A 12729-nucleotide genomic window follows, 5' to 3' on the forward strand; every position below is an offset into this window, starting at 1 on the left:
CCGAGGCAACGCGACCACCGAGGCAAAGCGACCACCGAGGCAAAGCGACCACCGAGGCAAAGCGACCACCGAGGCAGGGCGACCACCGAGGCAAAGTGACCACCGAGGCAAAGCGACCACCGAGGCAAAGCGAGCACCGAGGCAAAGTGACCACCGAGGCAAAGCGACCACCGAGGCAAAGCGAGCACCGAGGCAAAGCGAGCACCGAGGCAAAGCGACCACCGAGGCAAAGCGAGCACCGAGGCAAAGCGAGCACCGAGGCAAAGCGACCACCGAGGCAAAGCGACCACCGAGGCAAAGCGACCACCGAGGCAAAGCGACCACCGAGGCAGGGCAAAGATGAAACTCAAGATAATTACCCACCATGAAGGCAGGAAGTCCACTAATATGTATTTACTTACTTTCCAACAATGGTATTTAGTTACAGTAATTATTTCTTAATTTACTTATTCAGTGACAGTAGTTATTAATTTACCAATTTATTTATCATATCATATTAACATTTGGGTTATGGCAGGTTTGTCAGAACATAACCCAAACGTAAGTTGAGGAGTACTTGTATTCATATAAATAAAAGGAGTTTTAAAAAGACTGACCCAATCATAATACATATTGCTTTGAAATTGGGTCCTTCTTTTTAAAACACCCTGTGTTATATTCAATTAGTGTTAGGGATAAAAAAAAACTCGGAATACAGAGTACATCCAGTAATTATTTCTTCCTGGTTTCACTCTTAAGGAGACTTATTGTAAAATCTTCACAAACTTCATCATCGGAAATTTTCCTGGTGGGAATTTCATCAAGGTTCATATTTAACAGCATTCCGCTATAAAAATCGGCATCATTCAATTCAGCGACTGGGGCCAAATTTTCCAGAGATGAAACCTCTGCACGACATCCAGTGGTAGTCCCGGGGTTGTTGGTGGAGCAACTTGCCAGGGCGCGGGTCTCTTGTGTCATGTAGTCTGTGATCCAGTGTTCATTGTTTAGTCTATTCATGTGCTTCCTGGTCTTCTGGCTTAATCTGTTGGACAAGTGTTGGCTTGGAGTCGGAATGGCGGGGTTGAAGCGCATTTCTGATGGATCATAATCCTCAAAGAGATCCTCAATTGATCTGGTGGAGAAAAAGGAGAGGTAAATAAATGGTCAATATTCTTGTGAAGATTAAATTTATTTTGAACACGAATAGGAATTTTTTTTTAAGACACTGGCAGTCTCCCACCGAAGCAGTGATCAGAAAAAGAAGAAACACTTTCATCTTCTTACAATTAGTAATGTATACAGGAGACAGGGTTACTTGCCCCTTGCTCCCAGCATTTTAGTCACCTCTTACGACATACATGGATGACAGAGGAAGAATTTTGCTCCACTTCCCCATGGAGAAAAAAAATTGGAATTATGCTGGGTAACAAGACACAGATGCAACTAATGTGACATCTTATTGTGGTAATGTTTTGCTCTCCAGGAGCTTTGTTAAGCTGTTACAAACAATACAGCTTTGTTAAGCTGTTACAAACAATACAGCTTTGTTAAGCTGTTACAAACAATACATCTTTGTTAAGCTGTTACAAAAAATACAGCTTTGTTAAGCTGTTACAAACAATACAGCTTTGTTAAGCTGTTACAAACAATACAGCTTTGTTAAGCTGTACTGTTTGTAACACCTCAACAAAGCTCTTTTTACCCACCATTTTGTCAATAATTCTACCATTATTTCCAAATAGAAATTTTGCATAGAAAAGAGACTGTTGGGTGAGCATCATGGATGGGACAAGTAAATGAGGAGAGCATTCTAAGTGAAAGTAAGAGAGCATTCTAATAGTGAAAGTGAGAGAGCATTCTAAGAGTGAAGGTGAGAGAGCTTATCCCATCAGATAAGCCCTTTCAAAGATGTGCAATGGCAGATTACGTCAAGGCCTGGTCTAAGCGGGTGGTAAGGTCAATAAAAATCAAAAATCAATTTCATCACAAACTTCCCACTACCTGAGTCATGGCATTCATAATTTCAAACAATTCAGTGTGTTCTCACCTCTTAGTAAGAGTATAGGGCAAGGTATAGTCACCCTGGAGGGGTGCTCCACGCACTACATGCTCGGACATCTGCCGTACGGTGCTGTGGTAGTGTCGCTGAAATGAGACACATGACATTAATACTGCAATCCAGGATGAATTTTTTTTTTTTAACACATCAGCCATCTCTCATTGTGGCAGGGTGACCCAAAAAAGGAGAAACACTTTCATCATCACTCACTCCATCACTGTCTTGCCAGAGGTACTGATACTACAGCTCAAAACTGCAAATATCCCCACCTTTCCTTCAGAGTGCAAACACTGTACTTCCCACCTCCAGGACTCAAGTCCAGCTAACTGGTTTCCCTGAATTCCTTCATAAATGTTACCTTGCTCATACTCCAACAACACATCAAGACATAAAAACTGCTTGCTTCCACTCACTCCTATCTAACACGCTCACACAAGTCAGAACTTACCATCAGGTAATGAAGTTCCCATAAGGAGGAGGCAGAGGCATTACAATGCTCTGGATCTTCTATCTCAGGTGAGAAAACACCGCTTGTTCCCTCCGAGTCTGTTTCTAGCAAGGTCTCAGTGCTGGGGTGGACCTAAAAGGCAAGAATAAAGTTACAATACGGTGGTAGGAACAAAATACAGTTGTGACGTGGCAATTGTCCAGTGCAGACTAAAATGTCACTAAGTTTCCTCTCTTAGGAACAGGTTATTTGTAATAGGTAATTAACAAATTACACTTCTCGTTTAGTATGAGTTTGCGGCTGTAGAATCAAGAGGAACACATACTTGACTAATTCTTGAGTATGCAAAGCAACCACTGTGAAAAAATTGTGAACTTTCAAGTGATTTCGTGATTTTTCACATTATCAACAACCTTTAAAAATAAGAGAACAGCAGAAGGCTTATAAGGTTGCGATATCACCTCACATACGACCTTTCACCTGAGCTAGTATGATATAGGTGGGACTGTCAGGATACACGTCAAGTGAAATTCACCAAGGACCTGTCACGCATAGCTTAAACTTCTCACAAATTCTATTAATTGTAAATGAATCAGCATGGAAACCTCACTATTCAAACAAAACAAAATATGAGAAGGTTGGCAGATATGCATCCAGACTAGTCATGAGCTGAGAGGACTGTGCTATGAGCATGAGACTGAATGAGCCACTCTCCTGGCCTTGGAGGAATGCCAATACAGGTACTCGACTTACAATGGGGTTACATCAAATGGGGTTAATTCAAAAAATCCTATCGAATATGAATATGATGTGCTAAATAAAAAAATCAATAAATAACTACTGTCATTGAGTAAGAAAATAAAGAAATAATTACTATAACTAAATACCAGTACTGAAAAGTAAATGAATAAATACAAGTTACAGACTTGCTGCCTTCGTAGATTTCGTCTCCAAAGTACATACAGTGGAACTTCGGTTTTCATATGCCCTAGTTTGTATGTAAAACTATAGTTTTTTTTTTTTTCAACAAGTCGGCCATCTTCCACCGAGGTAGGGCGACCCAAAAAGGAAGAAAATCCCCAAAAAGAAATTACTTTCATCATCATTCAACACTTTCACCTCACTCACACGTAATCACTGTTTTTGCAGAGGTGCTCAGAATACAACAGTTTAGAAGCATATACGTATAAAGATACACAACACATCCCTCCAAACTTCCAATAACCCAAACCCCTCCTTTAGAGTGCAGGCATTGTACTTCCCATTTCCAGTACTCAAGTCCAGCTATATAAAAATAACAGGTTTCCCTGAATCCATTCACTAAATATTACCCTGCTCACAGTCCAACAGCTCGTCAGGTCCCAAATACCATTCATCTCCATTCACTCCTATCTAACACGCTCATGCATGCTTGCTGGAAGTCCAAGCCCCTCGCCCACATAACCTTTACCCCCTCCCTCCAACTTTTTCGAGGACGACCGTACCCCGCTTTCCTTCCCCTACAGATTTATACGCTCTCCATGTCATTCTACTTTGATCCATTCTCTCTAAATGACCAAACCACCTCAACAACCCCTCTTCAGCCCTCTGACTAATACTTATATTAACTCCACACCTTCTAATTTCCACACTCCGAATTCTCTGCATAATATTTACACCGCACATTGCCCTTAGCCAGGACACCTCCACCGCCTCCATGTTGCAGCATTTACAACCCAAGCTTCACACCCATATAAGAGTGTTGGTACCACTATACTTTCATACATTCCCTTCTTGGCCTCCAAAGATAATGTTTTTTGACTCGACATATACCTCAATGCACAACTCACCTTTTTTTCTTCATCAATTCTATGGTTAATCTCATCCTTCATAAATCCATCCGCCTACCTACTTGCTGCTTGGTGAATAGGAACAGCAGGTGTCTTTAGGAAACACGCTGCAATGTTTCCACCCATTCTGGGGATCAAACAATGGACACTCAGTGTGAACTACTAACTGAGTTATGGGAACAAAATCCTTACCAGCAAAATGCTACGAAGAACAGCGAGAGAGGCGATGGTGCCACTGTGGAGGAGGGTGAGGCTGAGTGAAGCAATACGTTTACTGAAGGCTTGAACACGCACCAGACTAACTCGCTTGTGTCGCTCCACCAGCATTTGTTTCACAGACTCCAGGGCAGATAAGACGTCATTATGGTTTGTGCCTGTTAGGTTGAAAAATGGATAAAATACCAACAGGTTGATAAGACATATGTGTAAGTTAGGTATCTTTATTCCCAAACATTTCGCCTACACAGTAGGCTCCTTCAGACGAATACAGCCTCTCCTCACTTAGCGATGAATTTGTTTACCGACGTGGTCTTAGGAAGAGAACTCCATCATTAAGTGAAGAGAGGCTGGACAGAAAAGCTGGCAAAGGCAGTAGAGATGTGAAGATGATGTAATCAGTCCAACACCCTTGGTGACATAGTTTTGGTTCAGACTCGGAACAAAATATTTTCTCCAGGCTGAGGGACTGACCACCTCAGTGCATAATTTGTGTAATAATAAGTTCTGTATAATTTCCTACAAATGAGGTTGATAAAAAGGCACAACATACAAACCTGCACTCAACTCGAACATGTTGGCATACAAGTATTTGTAGAATCTGTGTGGGTCAAGGGTGAGCACCTCTCCCTGACCAGAGAGAATGGTAAACACCACCTGGATGCAATGCAGAGACTCACGGAACTTGAGGGTATCTTCAGCCATCAGCTCTCCCAGAACATTGAGTAAGTCCGCAAAGAATTCTATGTTGATCAGGTGTGCAAATCTGCCAAAGGAGGAATTTTTTTTTTAAATACACGTTGGACGTCTCCCATCGAGGCAGGATGATACCTTTACCTTTGATGAGTTGCGAGGGTTTTTCTACTCCTGGATTCCGGCCATGGACCAGGCTTGTCTAGTGCTTACCTGGTCAACCAGGATGCTGCTGTTGGTGACCTGCTGCCCCACATATCCATCACAGCCTGGTTGGTACACAGTAGGTTGGTAGACAGCAACCACCCAGGGACGTACTACCGTCCTGCCGAGTGAGTGTAAATAAAGAAACTTATGATGATGTTTCAGTCCAACTTAGACCATTGGTTAGTTAATGGTCCAAGCTGGACCAGACATCGTCATGAGTTTCATTTTCCCGTGTGCGGGTTATTTGTGTATTGTTCCAGTCACGGTATTGTGCCTTTTCATTCTTTCTGAGAATTTTAATTATACCAGTCCTCATGGTGGATCAGGGCCTGATCAACCAGTCTGTTACTACCATACACTTGAGGGTAAAACAATTTAAATACACCAGCTGTGGCCAGCAGTAACAGCCTGGTTGACCAGGCAAGCACCAGACAAGCCTGGTCCATGGCCAGGCTCCAGGAGTAGATAGACTCTCGCAATTCAGTCAAAGGTACAAGAAGGTCCCGCTTATACAGCAGATTAAGTTCCAGGTTACTGCTGTACACCAAAAATCACTGTAAAGTGAAACATAGACTTTTTTAACTTTCAAATGCATATAAAAGCCGGATAACGTATTTACACTATTATATATATTAACCCTTTGAGGGTCCGTCCCGTAGATCTACGGCTTTACGTTCAGGGTCCAAACCGTAGATCTACGTCATGAGCTCAGCTCACTCTGATAAACTGTGAGTGGTACATTTGGGCCTAGATATGAGAGAATACATCTATGTGATATGTGTGCACCACATAAAACAGATCCTGCAGCACGCTGTGTATGAGAGAAAAAAACTGAAATCATGATTTTTCGATTAAAACAGCGACTTTGCAGTGTTTTTTCGTATGTTTTTTATAGCTCTATTTGCGATTGCTTGGTCTCATTTGATAGAATGGAAGACATATTACAGAAATAAAGATGATTTTGATTGGTTTTAGCACTGGAAATGGCTTGAAACTAAGCTCAAAGTAGCAGAAATGTTAAATTTTTGCCGATATTCAAGAGTAAACAAACGACCTCACACGTCTAATACATGTCAGCTGGTGGGTCTAATATACATTCACAAATATGGTGATGATATTTATACAATTATTACAGTATTGCATAACAGTAAATCTTCTATTTTTTGGTGTGAATAAAAATTCATTATGTGAATAAAAAATCAAAATGGAATTTATTTGTAAAGCCTCAAAACGTAACTAATGAACAGAGAAAATGTTAGTTTAGTTCCAGGAATACCTACATTGTTTATTCTGGACCCTATTTTGAAATTGGAATATTTTGAACTTTGTGTAAAATTGGCCAAATTAACAATTTCTGATCACTTTATTTTGTAGTTGAAACAGTTGACTTGGTGATTTCTTGTGCTCAATCGATAGAATAGAAGTAATACTAGTGAAATAGCTAAGAATTTGGTTGACTGGAATAATGTAATTGGCCTAAAATGGGAGTCAAAGTCAGCAAAATCGCTGATTCGTAAATATCGCTGACACATCAAAATTCGCGAGAGCATAATTTCGTCAATTTTCCATCAAATTTCGTACTTTTTGTTTTATTACCTTCACAAAAAGATTCTCTACCATTTCACAAGAAAAAATAACAATTTTTTTTTTTTTAAATTCTTGGACACTGGGGCACCACTTCAGATTTGGGCCTTGGACCCTGAAGGGGTTAAGTCAGCAGTATAGTTAGGCCTAAAAAATGCATATACAATACATACATTACTTACCTTAAAGTATCTTCGTCCTTAGCTCCGAGTGAGTGGTGAATATATTTACTGTAGGAAGTCTTGAATAAATAAAGACTGGGTATAACTGAAAACTGCTGCATTAGCATAACACCATCAAGCAAAGTGCTGTAAAGCAGTGACCTTCTTTGTAAGATATACATATGAAATGGAACAAAATAGAGGATGAAGCTGCAAAGTGTGCAGTTAACTACTTTGCAAAACCTTCCAGAACAAATGCAGTTACTTTGCAAGACCTTCCAGGATGATTGCAGTTACATACTTTGCAAGACCTTCCAGGATTACTGCAGTTATATACTTTGCAAGACCTTCCAGGATGATTGCAGTTACATACTTTGCAAGACCTTCCAGGATGATTGCAGTTACTTACTTTGCAAGACCTTCCAGGATGATTGCAGTTACTTTGCAAGACCTTCCAGGATGATTGCAGTTACTTACTTTGCAAGACCTTCCAGGATGACTCCCATGAGTTTATTATTGGTTCGCCTCTTTAACACATGGATAAACAAGCCAAACACCAACTGAATCACGCTAGTGTGGTGAGTCTTGCGGATTTTTGTCTCCTTCTCTTTGTGTATTCCCTTCATCTTCTCCTCTAGCTTTCTCTTCTTACGGAAAATCTGAAAGAGATTATCAAGAGTACTGTTACTAACACTGGAGAAATAATACATAATTTTTGTAACAAGCTGACTGTTTCCCACAAAGACAGGGTGACCTGAAAAAGAAATGCTTTCACCCATCATTCATACTGCTGTCTTGCCAGAGGCATGTAGATACAACAGTTTAGACGTCCTCCAAACAGCAAATATTCTAAACCCGTCCTTTCGAGTGCAGGCACTGTACTTACCACCTCCAGGACTCAAGTCCAGCATGATACAATGTTTGTACAGAGATGAGTGACATTTGGTTGAGCATGCAGAGAAACCATAGTTATGCAGAACATTTATGGTGTGACATATAAACATGATGGAAAAACACAGACAAATGCAGTACAATGTGATCTTTTATTGACGTTTCACCCATATATGCTTTATTGACACTTCACCCACATAGTAGGCTTTATTGAAGTTTCACCCACATAGTATTCTTTACTGACAAGATTTCACCCACCTAAATTTGCAACCTGATAAAGCTCACTATAAGGGCAAGACGTACTCAATAAATGGCTGCATTATATTAAATTTGTATTTTTACATTAGCCTCTCAGGCATTTTAGGGCTGGCTTGCTGTGGGTCCACAACCCCACACATGTTCTGTGGTTTATAGCACACATTAAATTTAAGTTAAGTTCTCGAGGTTTGAGTAGGTGGCATTAGTAATATGGTTGCTCCTCGACTTACGATGGTTCGACTTACAATATTTCAACCTTACAATGTAGGAAAAGCAATTACTTTGGAGATGGAAATTAAGATAGTTATCCAGCATGAAGGCGACAAGTCCGTAACTGTATTCCTTTATTTACTCTTCAATACTGGTATTCAGTTGGTTATAGTAATTATTTATATACTCAAGTGACAGTAGTTATTTATTTATTTATCTATCATATCATATTTATATTCAATTTATAATAACTTCAACTTGAGATGAGTTTGTTGGAACGTAACCCCCACTGTAGGTCGAGCAGAGCATGTACTGCAATCACAACACCAACCTTAGCCTCCTTGATGGATTTCTTGGGTCGATTCTTCTCTGCAAGCTTTTTTAAAAGCTTCTCGGTATGGGTTAGTTTGCGTTTGGCAGTGAGGTTGGCTTCTATATCGACGTCTATACTCTGGGCCTCCTTGACCCTCAGCACCAGCAACACCTTGAGCACCTCAGGCCGCACCCGGAACGACAGGCCTCGCACGTACCTGTCAATCTGCTGCACCACCTGGCAACCAAGACTATATTTAGCTGAGCTGCACAAACAACTAAATACAGCTAGGTTGCGATTAGTGTGAATGACAAATCCCGTGAGGCGGTCGCATTATTTGAATTTGCATTGTTCAAATATGTAATTTTTGCACACAGTTTAAAGAGTTTAGGAGAAAAACTAGCACTGATTTATTTTGCAATAAATTGAAATTAGCACTGTTTGAATTATACATAATTTTTGCACATGATTTGAAGAGTTTAGGGGAAAAAATTAGCACTAATTTTTGAATCAAATTGAAACTTGCACTACTTGAATTAGTATATATAATTTTTAAGCACAATTTAAAGAATTTGAGGAAAAACAAGCAATGATTAATTTCGCACAAAACTGAAATTTACACTGTTCAAACTCGCACTAATAAAGACCTGACTGCAGTTTGAATTATGGGGAAGCACTCAATGCACAGAGATCATACAACACCAGGGAAATGGAAAGCAATCATGTTTGATCTAAGGGAAAGGTGGCTGCCCTTGCTGGGATCACCAGGTCTTCACTGACATCAAGGCAACACTTGTTAGGAAGTCATTCTAGAAATCTTAATTATCAATTAATTTTTTCACAATTCGATATCTTGTTATCAATAGGAATTAATAACCTATTATCTTTTTTAATTTATCAAATGGTTGGAGAAAACTTGTATAAATATCATAATGTAAAACTTAGTAATTTATTATTATTACTCTTTTTTCTTTCAACAAACCGGCTATCTCCCACCAAGGCAGGTTAACCCAAAAAAAGAAGAAACACTTTCATCATCATTCACTCCATCACTGTCTTGCCAGCAGCACACCTACACTACAGTTGAAGGAGAGATATTATCTTCACAAAATTATTTTGAACACACACTTAAGATGCATAGAGCAAAAGCGACTAACTTCCAAAGAGATGCGACCATCTTTATCTGCCTTGAAGAGCTGGGCGAGGTAACTGGTGACCAATGAGCATATTTCATCATCGACGTGGTTGAGGTAAGGCACAAAAGCACGGATGATGTTGCTGGTAAAGTTGAAGTGGCTGTGTTGCGTCAGTAAGCTCCCAAAACACTTAAGTGCCACCATTACCATATGCTGCCAAGGAATAAAATAAAGTGGACGTAAGAATAGAGGAACACTGCAGCAGGCCTACTGGCCCAAACTAGGCAGGTGACTGATGGAAAAGTGTTGGTGACCTGTAAACCAACCACTCCCACCCACCCACTTATCTAACCTTTTCCCAAAGCTACTCAAGAACTGTCCAATCTCTTTTTAACCCTTTCCAGGTCCAGACCCAAAATCTGAAACATGTCTACAGGGTCTAAGAATTTAAAAAACAAAATTATTATTTTTTCTTATGAAATGCTAAAGAATCTTTTTCTGAAGGTAATAAAAAAAAAGTTTGAAATTTGATGGAAAATTGACGAAATTATGTTCTTGGGAATTTTGATGTGTCAGCGATATTTACGCATCGGCAATTTTGCCGACTTTGACTCCCATTTTAAGCCAATTACATTATTCCAGTCGACCAAATTCTTAGCCATTGCGTTAGCATTACTTCTATTTTATCGACTGAGTACAAGAAATCACCAAGTCAACTGTTTCAACTACCCAATAAAGTGATCGGAAATTGGTAATTTGGCCAATTTAACACAAAGTTCAAAATATTCCTATTTCAAAATAGGGTCCAGAATAAACAATGCAGGCATTCCTGGCACTAAATTAACATTTCCTCTGTTCATTAGTTACGTTTTCAGGCTTTACTAATAAATTCCATTTTGATTTTTTATTCACATGATGAATTTTTATTCAAACCATAGTTCTACGCCGTGAGCTCAGCTCACTCAGATAAGCTGTGAGTGGTAAATTTGGGCCTAGATATGAGAGAATACATCTGTGTGGTAAGTGTATTAGCCTCTATTACCCTACTCGGAAGTTTCTTCCACACATCAACAATTCTGTTTGCAAACCAGTATCTAAGTCCTTTCTAAATCTAAATTTATCCAACTTAAACCCATTCTATACGCATTACTTCACCGCTTCACAAAGCCAATATTACATTCAGCATTTTAGACAAAACACAAACAACCTGCACACAGAAGACTCAAACTTACAACGACATTTTGGTCCAATTTGGAATAGTGGCTAGTACTGTGTTACTAGTTATTGGTCCAGGCCGAGCCAAAATGTCACTGCAGTTTCTTTCTCCAAAATTTTAATTTAGTATATGTATTCAAAGGTACACATGATGAAATCAAGTATTTAACTAAATGAGCAAATGAAAGTCTTAGATACAAAAAATTATAAGTTTTACAGCTCAAAATCATCACAATATCAAAATAAAATTACAGTACTGATAGTTCACATACTAGCAAAAAACATCCTTCTAGATACATTTAAAATAACTATAAATTTCTAAAAGCCACAAATATATTTAGTCTGCCAAATGATTTAAGTCTTAATATACACACTCAGGTACACAGGTGTTCCTCAACTTAAGTTGGGGTTACGTTTTGACAAATCCATAGGTAAAAATATTTTAAGTCAAATATGAATGCATGATAAGTAAATAAATAAGACTGTCACTGAATAAGTAAACAAATAATTACTGTAACTTAATATCAGTAACGAAAAGTAAATAAATACAAGTTACAGACTTGCCACCTTCATGCTGGGTAATTTTCCTAAGTTTTATCTCCAAAGTAATTTGCTCTGGCACCATCATAAAGTCGAAATATTGTAAGTTGAACCCCCATTGTGGAGGAGCACCTGTATGCCGATATAAGTCAAGACATACCTTAATTGCTGGATTTTTACCACCTGTCTTCATCTTCTCTCTCCTCTTCTCTGATTTCAACATATCTTCCAGACCTTTAAGGTAGAGCTGGTAGGCTGATAACATTTGGTTTTCATAAAAATACATCTTCTTTGTTACTTTCTTTACTGAAACATAAACAAAATACCTATATCCATATTGCTGTAAAAAATTATTATTGTATACAAAGTTTAATTTTTTACTGAAAATAAAACTCACTACAACTTCAACAGTGTAATAATGTTGGTATTGCAACTGCTCAACAAAGCTCCTGGAGAGCCAAGCGTTGCCACAATGAAATGTTGCATTAGTTGCACGTGTCCTTTTACATAACAATAATTTTTTTTTTTTTTTTTTTTTTTTTTTCAACAAGTCGGCCGTCTCCCACCGAGGCAGGGTGACCCAAAAAAGAAAGAAAATCCCCAAAAAGAAAATACTTTCATCATCATTCAACACTTTCACCACACTCGCACATTATCACTGTTTTTGCAGAGGTGCTCAGAATACAACAGTCTAGAAGCATAAACATATAAAGATACACAACATATCCCTCCAAACTGCCAATATAACTAACAATAATAATAACCTTTATTTCTACAAGTACATGTACAAAGTATACAGACTATTGCTGACATCAATGACATACTACTATATAGAAAGCCCTTTGTTATACAGAGCATTTTGGGTAAATTAGGTCAATTTTGTCCCCAGGATGTGACCTATATCAGTTTACTAACACTAGGGTACCTATTTTACTGCTGGGTAAATGTGGACAGCAGGTGTCTTGAAACCCATCCTATTGTTTCCAC

At 39.0% G+C, this 12729-nt stretch overlaps 1 protein-coding gene across 1 annotated transcript in view; it reads right to left on the reverse strand.

The window, feature by feature from the left end:
• Window positions 1-692: 692 nt before the first annotated feature.
• Noc3 (Nucleolar complex protein 3) overlaps window positions 693-12729 on the reverse strand; it is a 30802-nt gene continuing 18765 nt past the window's right edge. The window contains exons 7-15 of the mRNA XM_053774657.2: window positions 11903-12048; window positions 10009-10200; window positions 8870-9088; window positions 7657-7838; window positions 5092-5300; window positions 4511-4692; window positions 2490-2621; window positions 2030-2127; window positions 693-1114 (exon numbers count right to left, since the gene is read on the reverse strand). Of these exons, the coding sequence (XP_053630632.2) occupies window positions 712-1114; window positions 2030-2127; window positions 2490-2621; window positions 4511-4692; window positions 5092-5300; window positions 7657-7838; window positions 8870-9088; window positions 10009-10200; window positions 11903-12048 (1763 nt within the window). The 3' untranslated portion in view covers window positions 693-711. The remainder of the gene's footprint in view (window positions 1115-2029; window positions 2128-2489; window positions 2622-4510; window positions 4693-5091; window positions 5301-7656; window positions 7839-8869; window positions 9089-10008; window positions 10201-11902; window positions 12049-12729) is intronic.

The sequence above is a fragment of the Cherax quadricarinatus genome, chromosome 62 (genome assembly GCF_038502225.1).
Source record: "Cherax quadricarinatus isolate ZL_2023a chromosome 62, ASM3850222v1, whole genome shotgun sequence".
NCBI lineage: Eukaryota > Metazoa > Arthropoda > Malacostraca > Decapoda > Parastacidae > Cherax > Cherax quadricarinatus.